The following is a 25,498-nucleotide window of genomic DNA, read 5'->3' as shown; positions in this document are numbered from 1 at the left end:
ACCGGAATGATAATATCGTTTCGATCATTTCGTTCGAGTCCAGCGCTGAGTCGGATCACCGGATAGGAGCGTTGCTGGACTAATGTAAATCCAGCGTTACGCTGTCCGTTCCTTTCTGATTTATTCGAGGGCGGTCCAGGACGTGCGTCGTCTTACGAATCGTCGCAACATTCGAGCGAAAAGTGGGACGAGCAACGTTGGCAAGCCCGGTGGCGAACGTGTTTGCTTCGAGCATCGGTTTACCGGGGAACGATCCGGTTCCCCTGTGTTTGCGCGACAGAAGCTGGAGAAAGAGGCGGGAGAAAAAAGGCAAAGCCTCGTCTTGACGAGTGGCCAAATGGGGCCATGTATTCGAGATAAAGTCCAGAGCTTCCCGCGAGAAAATCTCCGCCCACGAACTGTGCATTTCGTGAAAGGATCGGCCAGAGATGGAATTAAATTTCGAGAAGCTCTGTTGTGCGCGTTATCGACATCAGTGAAAGCAATGCATCTTTGGACGTAGGATTCAATCTTCTTCTGCATCGACTAGAGTACTACTCCTTTGGTCGTTATCCCTTTGCTGCTAACCTGAAGCGTCAAATACTCCATGGATCTACTTTGATAAGGAATAATATAATTACGTTCGAGAAGATCATCAAAATGTTACCATCTAAGGGAAAAAGATTTTTGTGTATTTAATTCTAAGGAAGAAAGCGCGCCTCTCCGTAGAGATTTTCAATTTTCGAGCACCGAAGAGCACCCATCTGTTGCAACTTCGAGGAGAAGCTCGTATTGGTATCGCGAAACACGTTCCAAGTACTCGATCGGCCAACTGTTCCCGGCTCAAAGTACACGTAAGGATTTTCGAAGCCAAGATGACGATAACTCTTGGACGATAACAAGCGAGAAAGTTCAGAGGCGCGAGCACATCATATTATCCGACCACGTTTTCCGTCTGACTACTTTCACCTGTTACTACGTCGCTGCCGCTGACGTGAATTGCCGTATAATATTTATGTCTCGTTCTAAACACTCTCGGTGTATGAGCCACAAAGCCCAAGTATCTTTTGATACGGTCTCGGCTCACGTGTCAACGCTGGAAAGGACGACGAGTGAAATTGTCGGTTATATACGACTAAACAGAAAAGGACTAAGCAAACGCGAGGATGACTCGAGGACTATGATAGCAAATCCTGAATGATTATTTGCAATGTATCAAAGGGAGAACAACGAGGAAACAATAAATTTCATGATAAATTGGAGCACAGCCGACTGGTTCCGAAAACTTGTACCCTGATACTATTCCCGTGGCAGGAGTTCGAGGAAAATGCGATCGTAAATAGTTTCCGGATGAATTATAGAGTGACGGACTCGCCTGGAGACCGGCCGGGGAAGATATACGACAGGTATATCCCTAACATATGGAATTACGATGAATGCTCGAGCCGTCCGGGGGTGTCAAAGCAAACGAATGAGAGAATTTCCGGCTATATTCTTCGCTTCCGGCAGGATCGATCGGCCCGCCGCGCCGGTTTATTGGCTTTTTACATAGGCCAGATATTGCGATTGCCCCGTTTCCACGTCACCTTTAACAAGAACATCGCTTTGCCGCGTCAACGTTTGATATCGCTTTCGATTCCTTCGCTGAAATATTCAACGACCGTTCGTTCGTTCGTTCGTTCGCTCGGTAACCGCGCGTCGCGGCTCGATCCTTCGAAATAACGATTTTATTTTTGATGAAACGCGCCCTGCTCGATCAAAAGTGTCTCACGGCGACGAAAACTTTCGCGATTTCCGAATGTTTGTCACGGTGCCAAGCTCCGTTGCCAGGAGGACACGCCGAGAACTTTGTTTCGCCGAACAACGTTTGGCTTTTCGATCGTTAAAACGCCAAAGAGACGGAAGTGTCTCGGCAGCTTCCACGAGGAATCGCCGCGTTAAACCTTTCTAACGGTCACCGCTCGGATCGCTAACGGAGCGGAACGGTGTCAAGGTAGCGCTGCCAAAGTTCCCGCGTCAACGGCCAGACCCTGTCTCCTACATTCACGGGGTGAAGATCAAGCTTCTTTAAGACGGGCCGGATATTTGATTCTGAACCCAGGGCTGAATTTCCGGCTAGATTTCACAGAATTTCTCGGACACCGACAGGTCTATGGAGTTAATCTGGAGAGTGTACCTCAGAGATAAGACGCGAAAGGAATTTGAGGGAACACCGGAAAGGATTTTCGTAAATCACGATTCGATTCTCTTCATTTCCGCTGCTATTTCACGGCGGATTCGACGAAAAGAGGCTTTCCTGCATCGGAACGAATTTTTAATGCTCCGGAAAAACAAGCCCGTCAAAGGAAGCCTTGGCAAGTTTGCCTAACGGGAAAGGGGAAACCGGAAGCAAAGGGAAATTTGTCAAATTAGAAGTATAAATATTCCCCGCGAACGTGCAAATATCCTCGTTGCGATCATTCGACTCCTGTGTTAGCAATGAAAATATTTGTGTTCCTGCAACTCTTGATGTTACAATATTTTTGCGCGCAACTGTTTATTTTCTTTGGAACGAGTCGAAGTGAAATTGCGCGAAAAGTGGTGATACGAAGTAATATTAATAAATGTTCGCGAGCAGATAGATATTGCGTACCCGTAGGGGATGAAAAGTTCGAAACGATTAAGCGGCTAAAATTTGCATAGGATTTCATTAGAAGATCCATCACGGGAGACGCTAATGCGATTTACACGCGAATTCTGGATAAAATTGGAAAGCAATTCCATGCATGCGACGCGACGCAACGCGACGCAACGCGACGCGAGCTAGTAGTAGAGGATCGTGTATGATCAGCCGCTCATTCACGGAACTCGCGGTCGCGACGTCGTTCTTAATTAATCGAACGACAATTCGGCATGCCGCCTATTCGACTGGCGCAATCAAGTATCATTCGGGCTACTTCGATATCCTAAGACATTTTGCGAATTGCAATCCAGTATAATTGTCCCGCTGGAATCTATTCGAACGCTGCAGACGAAATATGCACTTTGATCTATGCACTCGAGTTACGATCAATCTCATTTCCCGTTTGTAATTTTATTCTATGAACTTATAAAACGAGAGGAGCACCAACGTCAAAGATATACAGATCAAGTGGAAATCCAGGTTTCCTCGGTCTATAAAAAGGATTCTTTTCGTTGCAAAGAGTTTATATTACGTTAGAGATGAAATAAGAACTGCATTATACTCCAACGAAGTTTTTGTATTACCGCGTCCCATGTATTCTCCGAATGATCTGAGTTTTTAAAATACGCAGGACACGGAAAGCGACGGTAAATCGAAAGTTTCTCCGGCACGGAAGCGGGATTTGCAAATCCTCTGAAAAGATGATGACGGGGATACTTTCGACACGAACATGCAATTAGAATGCCGGTGCATTATACAAAGGTCCGTTATTACGGTTCCTCGCAAACACGGTTCTTCCATCAGAAATTTACATTTTAATTCGTTCCTCTCAAACATCGGTCAACAGCCGTAGCATCCATCTGGTGCTCGCTCGTCGATTCCATTTGTTGAAATCACGACAAGTGTCGGAGAAAGTATGCAAACTATCCTCGAAGGTGAAGGGCGTCGTAACGTGTTTATGCCGAAAAATCACACTGCGCTTCGTTTATTTATCACGACACCGTGCGCATCGGGAACCGAACAACCGTATATTTTCCTAATGAATCAACGGTCCGCGAAGTATCGAGCAAATTGCTGCGCGGCAGAGGCACACGGTACCTGTTGCACGTCACGAAATTGGGTCATTGTTAAAACTAGACGAACTGTCGATAAAACATCCGGCGGAAGGAGAAAAAGCAATCGAAAACAGCGGAGCCGTCCCGACAACTGTTCAACGAAAGGAATGTCGCGCGCGCCGTTCGTCGGATGCTCCTCGATTCGGTTGATTGAAATCGCCGTCGATTCGGTAATCACCGATAGCAACTTGTCCGGCATAGCGGTTAAAGCTGGTTCCGCGCGCACCAGCTGAAATTACTTTCCAAATGAACCTGCACGCGCGTGACTCGCATCCGACGCCGGCAAGACCTATGACGAACTCGAAGATCGAAGGGGACGAGATTCCGGGCACAGCAACTCCGGGAATTAGTTTAGTTTCCAAGTGAATCCGCAGTCATCTTTTCAGACGTTCGGGACTGTTAACGCCGGTGCCGCAGAATCAATCAAGTCGGGTGACATTATTTCGGGAGAACTCTTTGGAAAAACTTGGCAACTTCGAAACTGCCACGTGTTTCCAAGTTCCGAGTTTCTCTGTAGCGTGTAACTCGTCTTTTCGTCTAATCTACTGTTTCAATAATAATCTATTCGATATTCAACGGTCCGTCGAACAGTTCCGAAGACGTTTAAGTAAAGAGAAGAACACGAAAATTTCTAAATTCAAGGTATCACGCGCAAAGCTGATAGATAGAGAGAGAGAGAGAGAGCTGAGAGAAATAAACCGATGAGTAAAACAGGCTATCGAATAAAGTCTATTGAAACGTATTTTGTGCAACGGAATTTCAACATATCGTCCGCTGCACGCACTATGCTCTAATAGAATTTTCCCCGGCGTGTTTTCCACTCTCATCCGAGCTCTTCGCGACCGTATTGTATTTCCAACGCGAGGGAAACGGGACCGCGAAGAAAGGAGATTTTATTTCCGAGGTGTAACGAATAAATCTGTCGCGCTACTTCCATTTCCCGGTCTTTCTTCAACGAGTAACTCGATACAGGGTGAAGTCGGGTTACGAACGCGGCCACGGGTACAACCGGGAACGGCGATGGATAATAATGGACGGACCGGCCGGATTTCCGCGGGCGGTTTTTAACGCGTAACCGCCGGCGCACCTTCGGGAAATAAGTTAACAACTTCCACGGACGACTCATCTCGGACCGCAAATTTTAACGACATTCATCACTGAAAACCGCTCGCCGGATCTCGTCGATGTTCAAACGACCACGGTCGCGCTTTGTCTCTTAACGGTGGAACTCGTACCGAGCAATTAACTGAATTGCTCTGTTTTCAATTACGAAGCAATCAAACCGACTGTTCTTTGTACGTCTGTATCAAGAGATCCTGATTCACTTGTTAGTTTAGATGACTTGTTAATATCTCGTTAATGTACAGGCGAATCGAACGAAAGTAGGAATTTCGAATAGGTCATTCTATCTAGTACTTCCAGTGCTAGACGAACGTGCTAGAAGTTTCTCTTTATTTTCTCTCCATTGTCCAAAGTTCTCCGATCTGCGACAAGCGTCCGTCAAACTTCTGAAGAACAACCGAATAAGACAGACAACTGTGCCACCTTTCTCGGTGCATCCGGCATGCATGGAAGCTCAAGAATACGTAGGTACACGTTTTGCGTGCAATAAAACTGGAATGCTCGTGGCAACGCAAAGGTGAGACCGGGAAATAACTGTCAAACGACAGACACGCGTCTAGCAATCCCGCTCGGCGTCGTTTACCTCGCATTTTACATTACTTTCTTCGGAGCATGGGGAAAAGGGGGACAAACGGGACCGACGTGTGTCTCAAAGGATAAACCGACGATTAAAGGGAACAGGATCTCCTGCAAAATTGAAGCTGCGCCCCAAGGGACTCGAACGGTACTCGGCTACTTTTCCACGGATGAATTCGAGGGATGAAACCTTATGTAAATAAGTTAACATTTCTTTCGCTCCGAACTCATAAATCAGACGACCGAACGAACCCCGACGCGACGCGACGCGACGCGACGCGACGCGACGCGACCCCACCGGCGCAGTCGGTTTTTGTTTCCGACGTTCAAGCCGGAAAACAAACGAGTTTTCCTCCCTCCCACTATTTGTATTCTTTTTCCGCCTTTTGTTTTTTATCGTTCGCCGCGAACTTGGTAGTTTTGAACAACACTCTATCACTTTCAGTATCAGCCATCCGCTACGCCGCATTAATATTCCGTTTGCCGTGCACGCGTGCAACTGTGCCCGGTGTGGAATTTCATTTCTACGGAGAATGGACCGTCAAAAGTAACGAAAATTTACATCCGCCCGCGTTCTCTCGCCGATACACATGACCACGATGATTCTACTCCGGTGGGAACGCGCCGGTACACATCGGAGAGGTGTTTCGGATATTTTTATTTTGCACAGAGAAAGAATGGAGTGGTCTATTGTTTTACGAGCGTCGTTTTGTTATCTTCGTCGGACGCGCGGGTGTACACAGAAAATACATTAAGAATTTATCGTTCGACGAAGCGTCTGCTTTCGAAAGATATTTTCTATCCAAACAGCTCGAAATTCGAAGAAGCAGCTACGGGCTGAGGTTTTCGAAGCCGTAGGCTACGGGCGAAGTTTCACTTGGTCGCGACGAAAAAATCGTCGAAGAAACCAACGGAGGCGGCGGCCAGATGTCCTCCGTTGCCCGAGGAAATGCGCGAATCGCAGAGATCGCAAGGGAAGGAAACGTGGAAGGTTTCAACGATGTCGTTCGACGACGTCATTGCCTCTGAAAGGAATGTATTCAGTCGACGATAAATTAGATCAAGCCGGACAGACTGAATGGCGAGCGGGACCAAGATGAGCGAGACGGTACGTCAACCGAGTCCATGCCATGGATTTTTATCACGCATCATTCCTTCTTTATGAATACTTGTTTAAATCTGTACAGAAATAATTGAAGAGGATCCAACGAAATGTCTGTAGTTGCAAAGTAGTTGAAAAGAAAAGTTAAGAATTCGTTACGCAAAGGATTAAACCATCGCCATGTGTAAAGCAATAGAGACCACAAGGAAGGAAGGTCCCTCGGCTTTCGGCGTGAACCCTAGCACACGACCCACCCCTGACCCTATTCCCTTGGGGCTAACGGGAAACCTCCTCAAGGATCTCTTTATCTCGTGAACGAACACGCCCGGCGAGGAATTAACAGGCTGCACGAAAATCGGTTAACCGAATCGCAAGGAAAATCTTTCCCCCGCGAAGGCACCTCTTCTATCCTAAGAAACCAAGTTTTAAGTACTGTCTGGGACGGTAATACGCTTTTACAGAACATCGACCAACTTTCTGAAACGATATTCGGAAGCTGGGAGGCAGAGAGTGGAAACGATTTAAACAATGAATGGTCTCTTTCGTTTTCGAAGGCTCGCTTCATTATGATAATGCAACCGAGTATCGTTCAACGAAGCGATTCTACTTCCGCGAACCATCATGGGCTCATACGATGTATTCTTGAGAAATTTTGAATTTACAAAACCGCAAATTTCTCTGTAAAGTCGAGCTGCCTGATTCATCGCGACTCGAATTCGTCCCAGCGAACAATTTCAATTCAAATGTTCGCTCTGTGTACAAGCTGCTGTGTAAGGCTGTCTCGTTAACGGAATTGAAACGGTGATCTCGCGTGTCGCGTGGAACGGGGTGTTCAGAGGGAAACGTACAAAGAAGAGAAATCCGGTGAAATAATTCCACGTCGCGGCGCAAGCAGCTAAGTCCGAAGCGCGTAAAATTCACGCGAGACGGGTTTAATCTCGCATGCCGGAAGGAAACTGACGCGAACGTGACGAATAACGTGCAATTGACCCGAAGAGCCCGTAAAACCGAGGCGAGGTTCACGCGCAAGTTGCTTCTCGGATACGTAAATTTAGAACTTGGCACAATTCGATTTTATTTTCATTCCGGCCAGAACGTCGCGCCCCGCCGCCTTGACACCGACGCGTCGCGTCGCGTCGCGTCGCGGCGTCTCCGTGTTCCTCGTCCCGAGACGAAACGTCTCGATTCCCTTTTGGCCGAGCACGACCGTTGCACCCGACCGATTCACCGAATTGTTGCACGGACACCTTGCCCTCGACTGCACCCGACTCTCTCTAATAATACACACTCAATGAATACGAATAATCAGGAGCTCGGCGAACAATTGGGATTCCGTGAGAGTTACGCTGTTAATGGAATTTGTAACGGACAAATGTACTAATCAAATGCAAGTTTTTGATCAACAGTCGAGACGCGAGAGAATCATACTATGAATTAATTGAATAGCAATCAATTGAACCAAGAGGATAATATCTCCCGATGTTACGGGCTATTGTTTGTACTTGAACGTAGCTGCTATTAATAATAATCCATTGTCCGCTGTAAGAAGCGGAAATCCTGATAATTCCTCCCGTGACAAATGCTCGACGCAACGACAACTCTCGTTCAAAGTTAAGAAACTTATTTTCTTTATCTCCGAGGGATCCCCGAGGAACAATATTGTCCCGCGATTCATTAATTTCCTCCTGAAATTCGTCGGCTCGTTCCCGAGCGAGGCGAGGCGAGGCGAGGCGAGGCGAGCCGGTACAAGGGGCGGACAGCTTAATTGCAGTCCCGGTTTTTGGCTTCGAAAGCCGGGAATTTGATAAAGCCCCCGGTAGGCTCGCGTTCACAGGGGAGGCCCGTGTTGTTTCGATAAACGAGACCGCACACTTCGGTCGTGAGGCGATCGATCACGGGAACGGTCGTGTGACAACAGCTCGGTCATAGAAAAAAAGGAACGACCGGTGACCCTACCACTATGCCGCTATCAAGATGAACGAGCGTCGAGAGGAAAACTCGGTCGAGCCGCGCGATAAATTCGGAACGCAACGAGAAACGGCAAACCGCGCCGGCATCGCTGATAAACTGGTGATTATTGTTTCAGGGGATTTTCGGGCGACCAAGCTAATTGCCATTTATCCGTTCGCCAGTTCCGCGTTTCGCGAAAGAATTCTAACCGGCTGACTACGAGCGGAATAACAAGCTCGCCGAAGCATACGGATCGCTTTAATTAACCGTGCCGTTTCTCGCTGGAATACAAAGCGCGCGTCGCGAGAATTCCTTTTGGGGAATTATAAATAATGCAAGGAAAGAAAACAGTCGGAGCCCACCGCTGATCTCGCGGACTCGTTCCTCGGGATCCATTCTAGCCAATTAAATTGCCCGGACCAACCGAGACTCTTTGTCAGGCAGGTCTTCATATCGAAAATGGCTTTTAGCCGCACCGTAATAAATTCAAGGGAACACCAACTTGCCATATTACCAAAGTTTCTGGCAAATTCTCCCTTGTTCTTCTCCCAGCTAATCTATTACCTAGTTAGCCATTTTATCCTTGCACGGAGAAGTGCACGCGATAATTTATGTATCCTTTTCCTCTCGCCGACCTGAATTCCTCTCGTCTAAATTCGCTGCTCGACATTCGCGGTCGAGTGGTAATTCTGTTCATTGTTATTCTCTCGGTTTATTCTAAATACTATCTACGCTTCGTTGTGATCCAGATTATCGTCGTACCGAGTCATTCACATTGCCGATTTCGTGGCGTTACCGAGTTCGAAGAGTCGGGCGCGAAGCCAAGTCGTTTTCCAAGTATTCGCGTTGTTTCCAATGGCCGTTGGTTTCTCGCGCGAGAGTACCGATCCACTCTTGTTCCTTTTATTTTTATCGATATGTGCTTTTTTCATTTTTAACAACTCGCAGCTGCGCCACAGACGGAAACCGATCATTTTCCATTCTCAGCCGGTCGGTTCGGGAGGAAAGTATTAAAAAATAAAATTGCAATGTTTCCGCGACAGAAACAGATGTCTCCTCTCCTCTTCTCTTCTCTTCTCTTCTCTTCTCTTCTCTTCTATTCTCTTCTCTTCTCTTCGAGTCACGAACCGCAAAACGCAGTACAGGAGTTCGATTAAAGCATCGCTAATATCGAGAGCCGCGAAGCCTTTGAAGATTCTCATTACACTGTAGATTGTACCGTGGGAGGATCAAGAACGTTGATTATAGGTACACCGCGAGTATCGTGTGCACTTATCTGCGCATACGTTTCGTTTAAACCTGAACTCTCTGCACTCGTTGATTTAACGTTGCGTTTGTACTCGGAACGCAACGATTACCTAGGTTTATACTTCATTTAGAAAATAACAGAGCCTGCAGAACGAAACAAAGGAAATGCTGTTCGAGCTGGCGTTCGAAGAATTTAAAGAACGAGGTTAATCGCGGTATAGTTGTCTAACGAGCAACGGCGAATTTGCTGGAAACCGAGACTTACCTTAACGGGAATGCAGAAGAGTATGAGAAGGAGATCGGCCGTTGCCAAACCGCCGAGAAAGACATTGGTCGGGGTCGCGGGCAGGGGTCGCAACCTCGGGCAGAGCGTGGAAGCGATGATGACGACGTTCCCTGAAATAAAACTGCGTTAGCGGCGTTGTTTCTGCAGTTTCTCATTAAAAGTTGATAATTAACACGCCCCTCTGGATGCCCTCGGTATCGAGACGCGGCGAGTTGATTACAATTTCGCGTTACAATCGCGTTTAACGGATCGACGCCGGTCGAATGGATCTCTTTTCGAATAATTCAACAGTTGTTTCCACCGCGAGCGTATTTAAGACTACCCTCTTCTGTCGGCTAACATTTTTCTCCCGTCAAGACCCGACGCAAACGAATAATCTCTCGCCGGTGTTTCCCGTTGGTTTTCTTTCATATTGGTTCGCGCAATTCGATCGGCGTGAAACGGCAATGGCACGATAGAATAACAGATAGTTGCGACGCCGATAAGAACTTGTTCGTCGCACCTAAATGGTTTCGCGAACCAGGACGGGAAGGAAAACACGGCGCGAGAATCGATAAGCAACGGCCCTGTTCCGTCTATCAAAGTTTCCGCCCCGACCGGATACACGTGTAACTCCGAATTAAGGGAATCTCGTTCAAGTAAATCCTAGATCGCCCGTGCACGCTTGCGCCGCTGCTTAGTAATAATATTAACGGCAAACTTTACGCTTATGGCGCACTTAAAGTTAGATTGCATCGCGGTTTCCCCACGCTCCGCTCCCGTGGAATCTCTATTCTGCGCGACAATTTGCATCGGTTGCCGCGTCCATTCTCCTCTGTGCCGCCGCGAACGGGATTGATACGGCGCCTTTGTCCATAGTCCTTTCAAATTACGACAATCGTGCTCGTAATTAATTTCCATCATAATCTTCAACTTTCCGTTCATTCCGCGCGTTGTACTCGCGCGTCGAGTTTGACCGGTACTGCACGGAAGCGAATGACAAGACCGAGGAAATCGTTGATAAAGTTAATCATTTTTTCTAGCGAGGCGCGATACAATTTGCCGCGCGGTTAAAAACGATAACGGGGAATCGATCGCGACGAACGACTGCGAATATTCGAACAACACCCGATGTTTATTCGGATTACCTTGCGAATCCGCTTGGGATCGCCATTCCGACCTCCATAATTTTCAAACTGAAAATTGAAATTCCGCTTAATTACCCGCTCGTAAATCCGTGATCCCGTTGGAACTATTGGATTACGAGAAAAGAAGCGAGTGCGATTTTAGCATGAATTTCACGCGCCGTTCCCTTATCGATCTCTGTGCAATCGATCATAGAAATTGCATGTTTCCCTAGATTATTTTGCTCGACTTTCAAATTCGTCTCTCGCTTAAGAGAACGCGGGCTTCGAATCAAATAGCGAAACTAAATTACGAAACAGCTGCCGCCTACAAATTTCCCAACATACTTGTCTGCTGTCGCGAAGGAGGAGGAACGTTCTCGCCGGGCGATCGGCAGTGGTAGAAAAAGAGAAAGAGAAGTTGTCTCGTCGGACGAGACGAAGCGGTACTCACCGACTAATCCAAGGATGAACGTGAGGGAATAGACGACGACGACGGGGCCAAGTTCCGCCCAGTCGAAGTGGCTGAACGACTCGTTGATGTCGTAGTCGAGAAAATCGTCGGTCGTGTTAGACCCGTTCGACATGACTGCGATTAGCTTCTTAGCGATGACACTTCAGAGGCTGGTACACCAGTTGACGAGCGCTCGCGAGGACGTTTTCCATGATGCGCCTTTGCTCGCGCCGCGTAAGTGCACCGTAATTTGCGAGCCTGATCTCGCGAGTACCCCGAGATGCTTGCAGCCTCGCCGAGAAACCTTTTGTCTCTTGATCCGCCGTCCGACCGCTCGCATCCTTTTCACGGCCGTTTCACGTTTTCTTTATCCTTTCGGGGGGGGGGGGGCGGAAAAAGTGTCAGTACTCTGCATACGTTTTCCCTTTGCTCTTTCTCTTTTTATCGCTACACCGAGACTTTATCGTGGATTCAAAGGAGAATCCTACAAGTCGCTGCAAGAAGCGAAACGAAATGTACAGTTCAAGAAGGAGGGAACACGCAAGTTTACGTTTTTCCGCGTTGAAATAAAAATAGCGGCAATCGGATCGAGTGAAACCTGTACGATAACGCACGCGAAAAACGTTAATTGCATCGCGTTCCCGAGCACACGAGCTGAGCGGGTGTTTTCTATCGATCCCTGGTAAGCGGAGAAAACACACGGGGAGAAGAAATAAAGTTTGATACTCGGTATACCGCGTCTTACGATCCGATTACGCCAGCCAAGAATCGGGATACGATCTCCCTTTCCTCGGCAAAACGGTGCGCGTAGAACTCCGAGTTAGCAGTCATTAACTTTCCATGTTAATAATGTTCGACAGCTTTCGCAGCGAATACTAGGACCGATAGGAAAAGCGAAGGTCCACACGGAGAATGAGTTGTTTAGCGTCGCGACTCCATTTGCGGGGGAGAACGCGGTTTAATTCTATGCATCCGGACCAGGTGATTCCGTCCTAGCGATCCGTATTAATTCACGAAGCTCGGCAAAGTGCGCGGAGCTTTTAATCAACACCGGGAGCTTTCCGTCCTCGGCTACAATACGTGAAATTGAATTTATGCCCTCGCTTCCGATACCGAAGCCATGTGTCGCAAGCAGAATCTGCAATTTGCCTAGCATCGGGACACACCGTTGCGAGCCGGTCGCTCGACAAATTCATTAAGAACCGCGGATTATAGCGGTCCTGTAATTCCCTGAAATAATGGAATCCGGAACACGAGGGAGTTTCGATCGAACCGGCGAATCCGATCCGTTCCAGGCGAACCGGCGCTCGCGAGCCGCCCCAAAAGAACCGTAGAAGAATCTCTTTCGTGACCACCGATCCTTAAATATTCAATTTCAGATACCACCGCCGCTTCCCGGTGAAATTATATCGCTCGGCCGGTGTACCGTTTTCGTTTACTCTCGGAAATTCGTTCCTCGCCCCGTTAAACGCGATTATTCAGCGGTCCTCCGGAAATTGAAAGGAATCGAGAAGGCAGCGCGCGCATTAATCTACGATTTTAATCAGTCTCGAACAACCGTTCGGTAAATTGAATCGTGTAAATAATAATCAATTCTTGTAAAGTACACGCTGCTATTTAGATTGTTCGCGGCACGGAACGAACAATCCAACGGATAACGGGAGAGCGGTCTTTTGCAACCGACCGTGATTAAACTTTACAACGAACGGATCGAACGAGGGAAATTGCATCCCCGCGGAAGAGATAAAAAAGACTGTTTTGGCAATCGGAGTTAATAAAGTTGGAAAGAGGTCACGGCTACGGATTCCTCAAATCCGAGAAAATCCTTGATAATAGTATCATCTCGCAGCCACCGTCCCCTTTATCCTGCTCCTCTTTCCTATCCGCCAGTTGTCTGAAACGGCGCCGACCAAAGAGGAAAGCGTCGGTGTAACATCGGGACAGCTAAATTCCCTAATTTCTGCAATCTTTCACGAAATTGCGAGCGAGATCGGTTGATCCCGATCCGCGGGGAACGAGCATTAAAATTCAATCGGGAATATCCGGCATTTACCGAGCCACGATTTTGCGGGTGAACCGGATATTACTATCGAGTGGACTCATAATGCGCGAAATTCTTTTTGATACATCGTCCCCGGAAAAGATGCAATTACGGAGAATGCGGGAGCCGGCCCGCGGCGTCCAATAATTCCGCGCGATCTCCCGGCGAAGAGGGTCCGAATCGAATCGGTCATATATTACCGAACTCGCGGAGCGGATTTCAATAAATCTCCCGTCGTATTTCCGCCCGCTTTTCGCCGCGACGTCGCCGAGGAGGAACCTTGACACGAAACGTTCTTTCGCTGGGGGTCGCGTCGCGTATCAATTTCGTCGTCCGCTCGAGCCAAAGCTGATTGCGCGTTTCGCAATCCTTTGACCGCGAAATCGCAGGAACGGCTCCACCGCTAAGAATGCGGACCGCTTTCACCGCGCATTACGCTCGATCCCCGAGCACGCTGAGGCATAAGCTTTTCCAGATACGTCACAATGGAAAGAAATCGATAGCTCGGAACGTATCGGTGATAAACCGTCACGAAAATGACGGCGTAACATTTTTCTCTCGCGGTCGAGCCACGCGGATATCTGTCGAGCGCATCAGCCGCGATATCTTCAATTTTAAAATCGAAACCAGTTTCCCATCGTAACGGAAGGGCCGCGATCAAACGGTTAATATCGTTTTCCGGCGGATATCGGAGGAAAGCCGCAAAAAGTGACGGCTACGGGCATCGGCCGCGATTAATCCGCGTCCCGTCCCGTCCCGTCCCGTCCCGTCCCGTTTTCGACAGACTCGATTTGTCAGTTTCCGACGCATCGAGACGGCTGCGTGCGCGACCAATACATTACGTGAGACCGCAGCAGGATCGTAGTTAATATGCATCGGTGCGTCGCGTTTCGCGACAATGCGAGCGTTTCACTCCGGAGATCCGAACGACGTGCACGTGCACACGTGTCCGTGATTATTGTGTATGGATGGCTATCGATTATTGATCCGACCGCCGAACATCACTACCCGAATGAGACAGGAAGCAGGACGTGTGTACCGTCCGAGCAAACTCGTTAAGATTATCGATACGCTGGACACATTAAAGCCGAGGTTTCATTAATGAAAAAGCTTCGGCGAGTCCCTGTGACCACGTGACTGGAAGGGAACACGGTCCACACGGCGCCGGATTATTTCAATTCCCCGGCCGTCCGGACTCCCGCGTCCGCTAAAACTCTCTAATTAATCCGTTAATAAACCGACTCCTCGACCATCGACACCCCCGGTAAGCGCGATTAAACATGAATGGATTAAAATTCGGAGCAATTTACATTACGAATGCCCGGGGAACGTGCTCGATAATGGAACGATGGAATCCGGCTCATCGTGTATTCCAGTGTCGCGCGACGATAACGCTTTCGCGTTCAACGAGGGCAAGCAAAAAGAAGACAAAAGCCAAACGATCCGTCGCGGGCTTTCAATTAACGGCCGAGCAAAATTTATGGATCGCCTTGGCCGAACCTCCCTCGATCGGCGGGTGATCCGATTCGCGGAGCGATCATTTTCGAGCCTAATCGGCTCGCGTAAATCTCGTTTAAATAGTTACGCAACACGTCGCATCGGTGGCGATCACTATGCGGAACGTTGCAGCGCGTGTCCCGAAGCTACAGGTAGCGCGAACCGTTTTCGACCTAATGTATTTTTCTTGTTACGCGTCGCTCGAGCGGACTAGATCCTGCGACGGATAGGGGCTTCGAGATCGCACGCGTGTGTTCTATGATAATGCGCTCCCGTTCACCGTGAACCAATTTCCAAATTAGTTTAAACGCTCGGTCACGCGTCGCCCGTATTTATCGTATTTCGACGCTTTTTCAAAGCGGAACGACGGGGCCCCCGGACACTCGATCATTGCGTAGGAATCACCGCGAACGACCTACGTTTCTTCATTTCACGAGAGAAAAAGGTTGCAAACAATTTACGACCCCTCCTAAAGATCTTTGATAAGGATGCTGGGGACCTCCGTGAGAATCGAGGAACGTAAATCTCGGCTGAATGTGTCCGAATTAACATTTTCCAAATGAAAGGCGTGTACCATTGCCATTCGATGATTTCTTCGCTGGAATTTCAGTAAACGAGCGCGAATAAGCAATTCAAATGAAGTTCTTCTAAACGCGTGCTTTTCTCTTCTTGTTCTCCGTTTCCGGGCAACGTGGACATTTCGCCGCGGCAATAATAAATCAACACCGTTGATTCGGCGAGCGATAAATATTTGGAAATTATTAAAAGATCGTTAAGACCAATACTTTCTCCTTCTTCACCGAAGATTCTAATCATAGCGTCGTGACTGTCATCGGGTTCCGAATCATTTCCGGGAAGAACACGTGCGACACACTTTTCGGGCCGCGATATCGCATGCAAAGAGGAAAGAGGAAAAGGATGGCCGATGGTCCAACGAGATACGGTCACCGTTTGATCTTATCGATAGCGTAATTATCGCGCGAAGATTAATTTAACCCCGACCTCAGAGCACGCGCCGTTCGTACGTTCGCTGTATCTTCTGTCGATGCGCCTTATCGCGGCGAGCACTATCATTATTGTCATTAACTCCTGTAATTCCCCTCGTCCGCGCGATACCGACGCGAACCGTTCAACAATTTCCAACTGCGAAACTCGAGAATGCGTAGAAAATGAAGGACTATTTGTAGATAAAACTTCGCGTGTCGCTAAAGACCTCTAATAGCCGAAGAAAATCATTTACTTTCTCGATCCACCGTCGTTTCTGTTCACCACTTTCCTTTGCGTACCAATTAACGAATATCCAATAAAAACCTATCACTTTTTTATTGTTGCCGCGGTCGTTACCGTATAAGCGACTTCCAATCCAATTTTCGCCGAGGCGAGCCGCTCGTATATTTATCTTCCGCGCGCACGACTATAATCTGCCGGGCCATAAATTCGGTAATTAGGAAGCGCAATCATAAATCAGAAAGTCTAGAAACATCAAGAGAGAGAAGCTGACGAAAGATACCGGACCTACATAGTACGAGAGCGCGATAAGAGGGATTCGATAAGAAATAGAATCGTGTCGGAATAGAATCACTTCGACATCCGCGACGTACAAGTTGCTTGATTGACAGGTGCGGCGGGAGCTTGCGTCGTCTTGCCCCGTCCGGCTCGTACGCGCGCGCGTCTGAAAGGCCGTTTATTCGCAAAAGACGAATCTCGTTAGTAGCCACGTCCATTTAGTTCCCGGCTAAATTTAGATCGTGTCGTCGTGTACACGCTCGCCGGAGAAAAAGCGTTAACCGTCCGCGGCGAATTAAGCTCGCGTTACTCGCTTTCGGTCGCGACGCGTTACCGTCAACCGATTCCGCGCTGGAACTTCTAGAGCTACTTCAACTAATTTCTTAAAGTTCCAACGTCAAAATATAATTGCGGAATTCTGGGAGACCCTGCGAGAAGCGGCAATTATTTTTAAAGCAAGCCAAATGAAAATTGGGTCCCTCCATGCGTCAAAGGTTCCTGATATTTTGCTGATTGAGCCAATCAAGTATGCAGGGCAGCTACCGTTTCGATGCACCTGAATTATGCATGCCGGCTATTTCGAGTGGCAGGAAGAAACGGAAATCAAGAAGTTTATTATGGATGAAGGCATCACACACGATTCCACGTTGCGGGGCATTACATTCACCTGCCCTAATATCTTAGGATCCAGGTTTTATTATATCACAGAAGTTTATACGACTATCGATCTCGACTCTCTGCCCCACTGTCGCGAGTACGGAAATTAGAAACGAACGAGACCTTTGCGCGACCGGTATGCGCAAACAATTTCGGGCGAAAAGAGAATATCAAATTACAGGAACTGTGGAACGTCACGGAATTACCGGTGACGTTGTAACGAACAATTTCGGCGACTCAAGTCTGGCAATGTGAAAATCCTACAGTGCCAGAGCACGGTCGAACGAGGAACTATCGAGGCACGATCGATAATCGAGCCGGTTCGGAATAACCGGGACCGAAAATAAGCGCGAACACCAATAATTAGAGGCTATGGCTGATCGGAGTAGGAACTTTGAGCCGGCCCCGAGATGAAAATTACCGAAAATTGTGCGGTGGTCCGACCCGCAAACTTTTGCGCTACCTCGACAATTTTGTGCAAACTACTAGAATTTCGCGTGCACGCCGGAATTTCGCAAGTTGCGCGAGTTCCATCGGAAACTCTAATTTTTAATCGTTGGAAACAACCGTTAACAACTATACGAGAACGAGAATCGGTTGAGCGCGCATTTCTGTTAACGGGAGTAACAGAGTTTCGTAGATTACGGCGCGCCCTAACGTTCCAGCGAATCCTTTATTTTCATTGAAACGTTGTTTATCTTCGGCTGTCACGATAGGTGACAAACAGCAGCGCGCGTTGGCAGGCGCTAAATTTAAATTTATTCCAAGTCCGAGCGTAGTTAATGGGCTTTCGGTTCGCTCCTTGTTTCTTGTAACCATTGTTCCACGACGCCCGTATTTTTTTAACAGTCCACGGTCCTCCGTGAAAAACTAACCGCGATAATAAAATCGGCTACAAGCAACGCGACGAGAGGATTTCACCCGGGATATTATTTTTTCTGTCGCGGTAAATCTTTCTGAAAATACGCTCTGTCGATCGCGAAGCCGAATCCCGCGCGGGCTCACTGCCAACGACCTCGGAGCTTCTGCTCGAGAAGTGAATTCCCGATGACAAGAGTCGAACCGCGTAACAACGCCTCTTCGCTCGTCGATACGACGTATCTCGGATCCGTTCCGGCACGTCCGACCATCTCGCCTCGCCTCGCCTCGCCTCGCCTCGCTCGCCTCGCTCTGCCTCGCGACGACCAAGTAGAATAGGACACACGGCTCCTTCTACGACGTTATCTCGACCCAATACCCTAATTATTCTGGAAAATTTCGTTCGAACGATCATTTGTTCCCGTCTAACCGATAAGGGGGCCTTCGTTACGCAATGCAACATGTGTCGGAACCCATCATTTTTCCATCTATCGTGTTTCCAGACCTCTCGTTACACAGTCAACCAACATTGGCAATAATAATCAATCGAACAGCATCGAAAGGAAAATAGAACGCGTTCCAAAGTCAACACGATTCTCGAGAACGAAGCTGTACGAGAAACCCTCGGGTAATCCAAGAACGTAACCGCTGTAAGCGCTGAAATCTTTTCGAAAGCAAGTCGGCTGGTTTCTCCCGAAACTCTTCGAAAGCATTTCGTCCGACAAGTTCGCAAACGTTCGGCGAAAAGTGGGATTCCGGGGAACACCGAGTCGATGGAGCGCCGTCTTGAGTATCCTCCCAACGATTAAGGAAGCAGGAGGGACGAGGTGCGCGGGGAACATCAAAGGGGTAGTTGACGCGAATTCTCAAGCGCGAGGAGTACTCTCCGATGAACTACATTCGCCGTCTGCCCGCTGGCTGATCCGGACGCGAGGCAGGTTCGATAACACGGTTCAATTTATGCAGCTAAACAGCCCGCCACGTGTTCGCAATAAACTAGTATTTATAGGAGAGAGCTCGCGCGAATCGAGTCACCGCGCGCTATTCGGTCCGCACGCGGCAAATTTTTCACCGGTCCCGGCGTTCCTGGTGTCCGTCGAGCAGCCGGTCCCCCGATGATGGGCCAGGACTGGATATCAAAAGCGAGTCGTCGCGTGGACCGACCGACCCAGATACGTACACCCGTCGAACGGGCCAAGATCTAGCTGGACGATACTGCGCGATCCCAACGAGACGCGGCAGCGATTCGAGGGAAATGGAATTTGAGCAGAATCGAGGCACGTCATGGTAAATTCTTCGACCAGCCGAGAGGAAAAAGATCCGACGTCCCGGAGTTCCGATGAAAATAAACGAAGCCGAAGGGAAAAGCAGGGGGCTGGCGAAGATACGAGCGGAACGTATTCGTTCGGAACAGCAGTGTTCCCTCTGTTTCGGACTGGTTCCGATATTTCCCTAACCGAGGACCGTACGGTGTCAGCCAGCGGACGTTTCTATGATTTACGCGTTCCCCGGGCCACGTTTTCGGCGCAAACCCGCCGTGCGTTTCTATTTATGAGGCAGTCGACGCCAGCGAGATCGCCTTTACCTGTCCTCTGTCACGAACCTGGTGAACGAACCGTCCCAGAGATCAACAACCGGCAAGAAAAGCAGCTCTGCATCTTTCATGAGAGGAATTCGTCGGTCTTTCACGATTATTCGCGTCTACCGTGTCGCGACGAAACGGTTTATCTCTCTCGGAACATTGCGCTCGAATTGCAATTCGAGACAGCGGATCTCTGTAATTTTACTTTGTTGCGCGTTGCTAGAACGCAGTCGGATATTGTTGGTAAATTGGTTTAATATGAACATTGTCGTTGCGTCCATCGTTCGGTTGTTCGCCGACAACGAGATCCCGTTTCGTTTACGAAATACGGCCAGTAAATTAACTATTCCGTAAGCAAGGATCAAATTGGTACACACTGACCGCGATTGTGTTGGCACTTTGTAGTTTGAAGAAATATGATACTGTTTACGCGATCGCGTATCATCTCGGTGCATCGAGAGGCTGTTTCAAGAGTTCTTTATCGGTGTGTGTTTACAGCGGAAGAGAGACTGCGGAACTCGTAGTACGCGAAAGGGAGCGATTCCATGAATAAAAGAATACTATTCCGAGATTCCGTGCAATTCTTGTTAATGTACCAGACTAAATCGATTTTCCTATTTCCCGTGCGGCTAATTTCATAACAAAGCTTGTAAAAAGTAAACTGGGTCGCCCTCCTGTGTTTATTTCTAAACGAAAGCGAGGGACGTTTGTCGGGAACAAAAGATGGCGTTTATTGCACGCGTTCGATCGGGAGGTATACAATCCAGTCGATCCGCGATATCGAGGCTCGGATTGGAATGATACTGAAACGATATTCTAGCGCATTCCGAACACGATTTTACACGCGATTCGTTCTGTATCGAAGATAGAGTCAATAGCTCCTCGCCTGCCGATGCATATTATTTCCCAATCAATCGGCTGTTCACGTGGTCGGAAGCGTTTCAGAGTGTTTTTTGTTCGAACGAACAAAACTGCTCGACAATTCTCCGCAGCCAGCACGCGAGCGGGATCGAACGCGAGGGAAGGAAACGCGAGCGTCTGTTATCAGGAATACGCGTTCTGCTGGAAAATCATTTTGCAGAATAGCCCAATGATTTATCTCGAATGGCCGCCTGTGGCCTAACCGGCGTGAATTATTGGACAGTACGTACATATATATATATGTATATACATACACGTATAGAAAGAGAGAGAGAGAGAGAGAGAGGATCGTTTAGACTTCCCCCGGTTGGAGTATAACTAGGTCTGATGATCGTGTGGGCCGCTGCATCTTATTCTATAATTCGACGATCATAAAGTTTCAACTGCGACGATCGCTGTACGGATGTTTAGGCGATCAGAGATTTCTAAGGGCGAATTAAAGGCGACCACTGTTGTCTCGACGATGTACATTGAATCAAGAGAGACGTCAATTGAACTCCGATCGATCCTGTATTCAAAGCTGATGCTAAATGCCCTGGACAAACGAACCGATTGTACAACGCTCTAGCAATTAATTAGGTACAATTTTCAAATACGAGCTGACCGAACGACAAACAATTATCCACGGAATGTTGTTCAACGCCGGCATTAAAGAGCAGAACGGATAGGAACAAGTCGCGCTTCCCTCGAAAAGGAAATAAACGCGCGGACCGATTAAACGAAGCAAACAACGAAGCCACGGATTTTTAGCGAGAAGCTGAAGTTCGCGTAGCGTTTCAGCGAGTCGGAACTCGCTCTCACGAAACTAATTTGATTGCAGCGGAGCTTTGCACGGGTTCGAGAAGTCGCGAAACTTTCTTGCCCTTGGGCACTCGAATTAGAAATGCCGGTAAACAGCAGAACTTTTCGATAAACCTGGACAACATCATTAATTTTCGTCGCGAGAAATCCAAGGATCGGCTCTCTGGATTTCGTCGTCGAATAAATTACGAATAAATTATGAATAATTAATGTTCGACGTCGGCGCTGAATGGAGCAGATAGAAACTACCGATAACGGTTTCCCAGTGGAAGCGTATAAAAGACCTAACGATCGTGCACGGACAATCATCGTGACGCGAAACGATATCGTGTCTCGAGTTTCACACACTAACATCTTCCGTTTCCATCGACCTTCGTGTAACGTTAGTGGATCCGTCAGAAAGCTTTTCGCCGATAAACGTCAACCTGACAGGCCATTATTGTGTATAGGGGTAACGCGTGCTAAAGGTCAGCCCGGTTATGATTCTATGAAAATTAATGGAACGTCTTAAGTGGGGCGCGAATGGACGGGAATGTCCATTAAGAAAGCTTTGGGTAACGCGTCGCTATACCGTGGATTTTGCATACTTGTAATACAAATAAGAATTTGGAATGCTATAATGTTAACGTTATTATGATAATTCGCGCGATACAAGAAGCAAGTATAAATAATGATGCGAGAGATAATTGTGTGGCGTTCTCAAGGAAATAGGTTAGTCAAAATGAAAATGTTCAAAGTGGTCACTCACGTATCAGAAAGGAGATGCTGAAGAAACCGGAGGCGGACCACTGTGCACCATGGTGGACACTGCATTTGATGAACAACGTTGCGTTTGGTTCACTCACTGGTCACTTTTCGGTTGACAGTCGCGGAAAATGAATAAAGAAACACGTTAAAAATGATATCGCGATGTTGTTCAGCGCAGCGATATCTATACACTGAACGTCCGAAGCCACGCGACTTACAGAACTACCCGCCAACCCGAATCGCCCCGACTCACCCCGACTCCGGACGAAGTTCCTCGAACGATGAACGAAGATGACCGAAGATCGTCGCAGCGAACGCGCACTTCTTGGTCGAACCTAAAATTTTTAAACAAATTAGAAACAAAGATGATATGCAAATGTTTAGGGCATTGGCATACTCCTGGTAATTATGGTTAGGTGGCATTGAGCTTTCTCTATGGCGTTCGAACCCTTAACAGGCAGATGATTAGTTTGATCGACCGAACAGGCTTTTCTAGAGGCAGATGCTTTGTCACAGATAAAATATACAGCAAGGATAAGAAGATAGATTTTACTAAACTAGAAGCTAAGAATCTAGATTCTATTTAACGTTGAACCACGACTGCTTTGATTCTCTATCGAAATATATCCTTTGAAAGTGAATAGACACGCGTTTCGGAACTTTCGGACGTTCGTCGAACGTTTCTAATGCAACGGCGGGCTTCTAATTTTATCGATACTCTAAGAAAAAAAGAATTGGCTGTTTAACGATGGAGAAATGACTCACCCCATTTGTTAGCAGAACGAAGAATGTCGGAGAAACGATGTAATCGGTGTACGATTCGAAAGGATCGAGTTATCACTGGTAATTAGCCGACGAGCGCAAGATCCAAACACTACGAGCCGCAACGCACACCGGGAATGGCGAAAATGGTGGGAATTTCGCGAGACATTTGAAATTAGAACAGATGGCGACAGGGAGCCCGCGGTTCTGAGTCCGTAGTGAAAAATGGCCGGCGCCAACGATTGTTTCAGCATTGGGAGTACGGTGGCCTGTAAAACTTGTTACAAGGAGGAGATCGAAGGCGAGGTGTTGGCATTCGATCCACAAACTAAAATGTTGATACTGAGTATCCTTTTCATATAAATTCCCCGGAAATTCTTACCGTAACCGACGTGTACATGCATCCAGCGTTCATCCGTCGCTCGTTTAACATTGCCACAGTGTAAATAATTTTCCCTGTAGCCCGCGACAGATTTCGTGATCTTTAATTGACGACAATTACGTTCCGTTTCGCGATTTTTCACGGACAACCTGCGGTACCGCTTGTCAATTATTTGCTTATTTCCTAACCAGCTACGCGAAGTCAGGTTAGTTTCGTCATTCAATCAACCATGCTGGAATTTCCATTGGTTTTGTTTCTCGGTTGTATACGTTCTCGAATGCATTTCCACATTCCCGATAGTTACTTTCACCTTTCTCATCCGTGAAAATCGCGAACGAAGCGTTTCCGGCCCGAAAAGACGAGATTTGTTAGCTCGATTATAACCTCAGAGTCAACTGTGATAGGAGACTCATTCTGACAGAAATAATTTCTGTCTAATGAAAATATGCCGATCTTTCCGCGTTGAACGTATTCTATGATTCCTTAACCAACAATAATCAGAATGTCCTTCTTCGAGTGGAGCACCTACTTTAAATGACGTACACATAGTAAATTTATCCTTGGTATCTGAGGTCCAAGTAAAACGGGAAGTTAGCCCCACAACTAGTGAACCACCACAAAGCCTTAATTTGCAAAAGTTAAACAGAAGAGTGCGTAATCAAATTGAAGAGAAAAAGAAACTGGTAATGGCTCTGCAGGCCGGAGTATCTCCAGAAGGACAAAAACTCTTCAATACTATATCAAAGACAATTCCCGAAATTACATGGAACGGAACGAATATTGTTGTATTCGACAATGTCACAATTAAACCCCCGTACAAAGTTGACAATGTGCATGGTAATACAGAATCTGGAGCATACAAACATGTAAAAAAAGTGGTAAGTGTGAAGGACAGAGAAGCAGGAAGGGAGAGTAATATATCTATGTTATTGTAATGCCTGTAACTATGTTAGGTTGAAAAACATATTAAAGATACAGAAGCATCGGCACAAGCACAACAGAGGGAACAGCAACAACAGCAAAAGCAAAAAGGAGGTGCTATGCAATAAAGGTTCGGAAAAGGCACTATACTACAAATAAAGCTACCAATGCTTTCACAGAAGTTCCAGTGTTGGAGAAAAGTAGGAAAGAATGAAACCAGATAAAAAAGAAGAAACCATTGCAGAACTACTAGATAAGCCTATCATGAAAACCAGCATTATAGAGAAAATTCAATTTGTTTTATTAACCAAGTATTTTGGGACGACCAAAGTGCAAATCGAGTATTCAAATTCCAAATACGTTTCAAATACATTAATTGTATTGTATGTGCAGCATTTTGTAAAGCAATGGATCTACATCATACTCAAATTTTAGTATAGAGCTCGCTCTTCGATGAAGAGTGTTGTTTATTTTATCTAACGAGCTGCCATACATCTTACGTACTGCTGGAACTATTGTTCATACATGTGCTCTGATGCAGGTGTGTTTTAGTTTAGTTTTACATTGTTACAAAATACGTTTAGTAGTTGTTTACAGATCATTGACATACATGGTGGTAGCAAGACACATTTGCCATACAAGTACCAATTTTTTAATATCGGAAATCGATCCACGTGATATGATTTAAATCCGTATGAAACGGTTCAACAATTTTTAAACCAACCTCGTAATACGACATGTAAAACGATCAACAAAAATCTTCACATACGACTCATTCGATTTTGTAACTGACTGGCATCTTAGTTCATTCATTAATTGAAATTCATTTGTCTCAAGTCGCTCACTGTGGTACTATCGATCTCTCAAAATTTGTAAACAAAGAACAAAAACGGAATCGTTACACTTGATCACGCCTGCGTCGGCACGAGACGTCTTCGGTCGCGACGCATCATTGTAAAATGAAGAATATTCCCTTGCATAGAACGAGCTAAAGAATTGTTATTTAAGGAAACAACAACTTGATCTGTGCAAGGGCAACTGCCGTCTAGCTTGCACTTAGGAGTAACTTCATTTGCAATAACTACGGAATTCGTCTCGTGCCCTTTACTTTTTGAACGCGGAGAAATTGTAAAACAGAAAGAAAAGAAAGATTATAAAATTAATTACATGAAAAGACACAAATAAATGTAATATAAATTCTAAGCTTTTGTTTCCTAAGTATTTAT

At 47.0% G+C, this 25,498-nt stretch overlaps 2 protein-coding genes across 13 annotated transcripts in view; one reads left to right on the top strand and one right to left on the bottom strand.

Moving 5' to 3' along the window:
- Positions 1–22,422, bottom strand: part of LOC116429008 (QRFP-like peptide receptor) — a 55,128-nt gene extending 32,706 nt beyond the window's left edge. For 7 of the 12 annotated variants that reach the window (XR_013000104.1, XR_004235406.2, XR_013000103.1 and 4 more), the window contains exons 1-3: positions 22,209–22,420; positions 11,598–12,091; positions 10,020–10,150 (exon numbers count right to left, since the gene is read on the bottom strand). Coding sequence is in view for 7 of the 12 variants with exons in the window: in XM_031981363.2 (XP_031837223.1) it covers positions 10,020–10,150; positions 11,598–11,730 (264 nt within the window). In the remaining 5 variants the exon portion in view is untranslated. Of the gene's footprint in view, positions 1–10,019; positions 10,151–11,597; positions 12,092–22,208 lie in introns of all 12 variants that reach the window. The other 5 variants (XM_031981357.2, XM_031981359.2, XM_031981358.2 and 2 more) reach the window with 4 other exon arrangements.
- Positions 22,423–23,144: 722 nt separating this feature from the next.
- LOC116429009 (protein LSM12) lies at positions 23,145–25,475 on the top strand. The gene is made up of 3 exons (XM_031981369.2): positions 23,145–23,315; positions 23,853–24,229; positions 24,305–25,475. The coding sequence occupies exons 1-3, from the start codon at positions 23,195–23,197 to the stop codon at positions 24,398–24,400; spliced, it is 594 nt and encodes a 197-aa protein (XP_031837229.1). The 5' UTR covers positions 23,145–23,194; the 3' UTR covers positions 24,401–25,475.
- Positions 25,476–25,498: the final 23 nt, after the last annotated feature.

The sequence above is a fragment of the Nomia melanderi genome, chromosome 14, assembly GCF_051020985.1.
Source record: "Nomia melanderi isolate GNS246 chromosome 14, iyNomMela1, whole genome shotgun sequence".
Classification (NCBI taxonomy): domain Eukaryota; kingdom Metazoa; phylum Arthropoda; class Insecta; order Hymenoptera; family Halictidae; genus Nomia; species Nomia melanderi.
This window is presented reverse-complemented; position numbering and strand designations above follow the sequence as displayed.

What these genes read in the sequence shown, in the direction of transcription:
- LOC116429009 (XM_031981369.2), top strand. Translation starts at nt 23,195, where the DNA reads ATGGCCGGCGCCAACGATTGTTTCAGCATTGGGAGTACGGTGGCCTGT. An exon ending in AACTAAAATGTTGATACTGA is followed by an intron (nt 23,316 to 23,852) that starts GTATCCTTTTCA and finishes AACAATAATCAG; the next exon opens with AATGTCCTTCTTCGAGTGGA. An exon ending in ACAAACATGTAAAAAAAGTG is followed by an intron (nt 24,230 to 24,304) that starts GTAAGTGTGAAG and finishes TAACTATGTTAG; the next exon opens with GTTGAAAAACATATTAAAGA.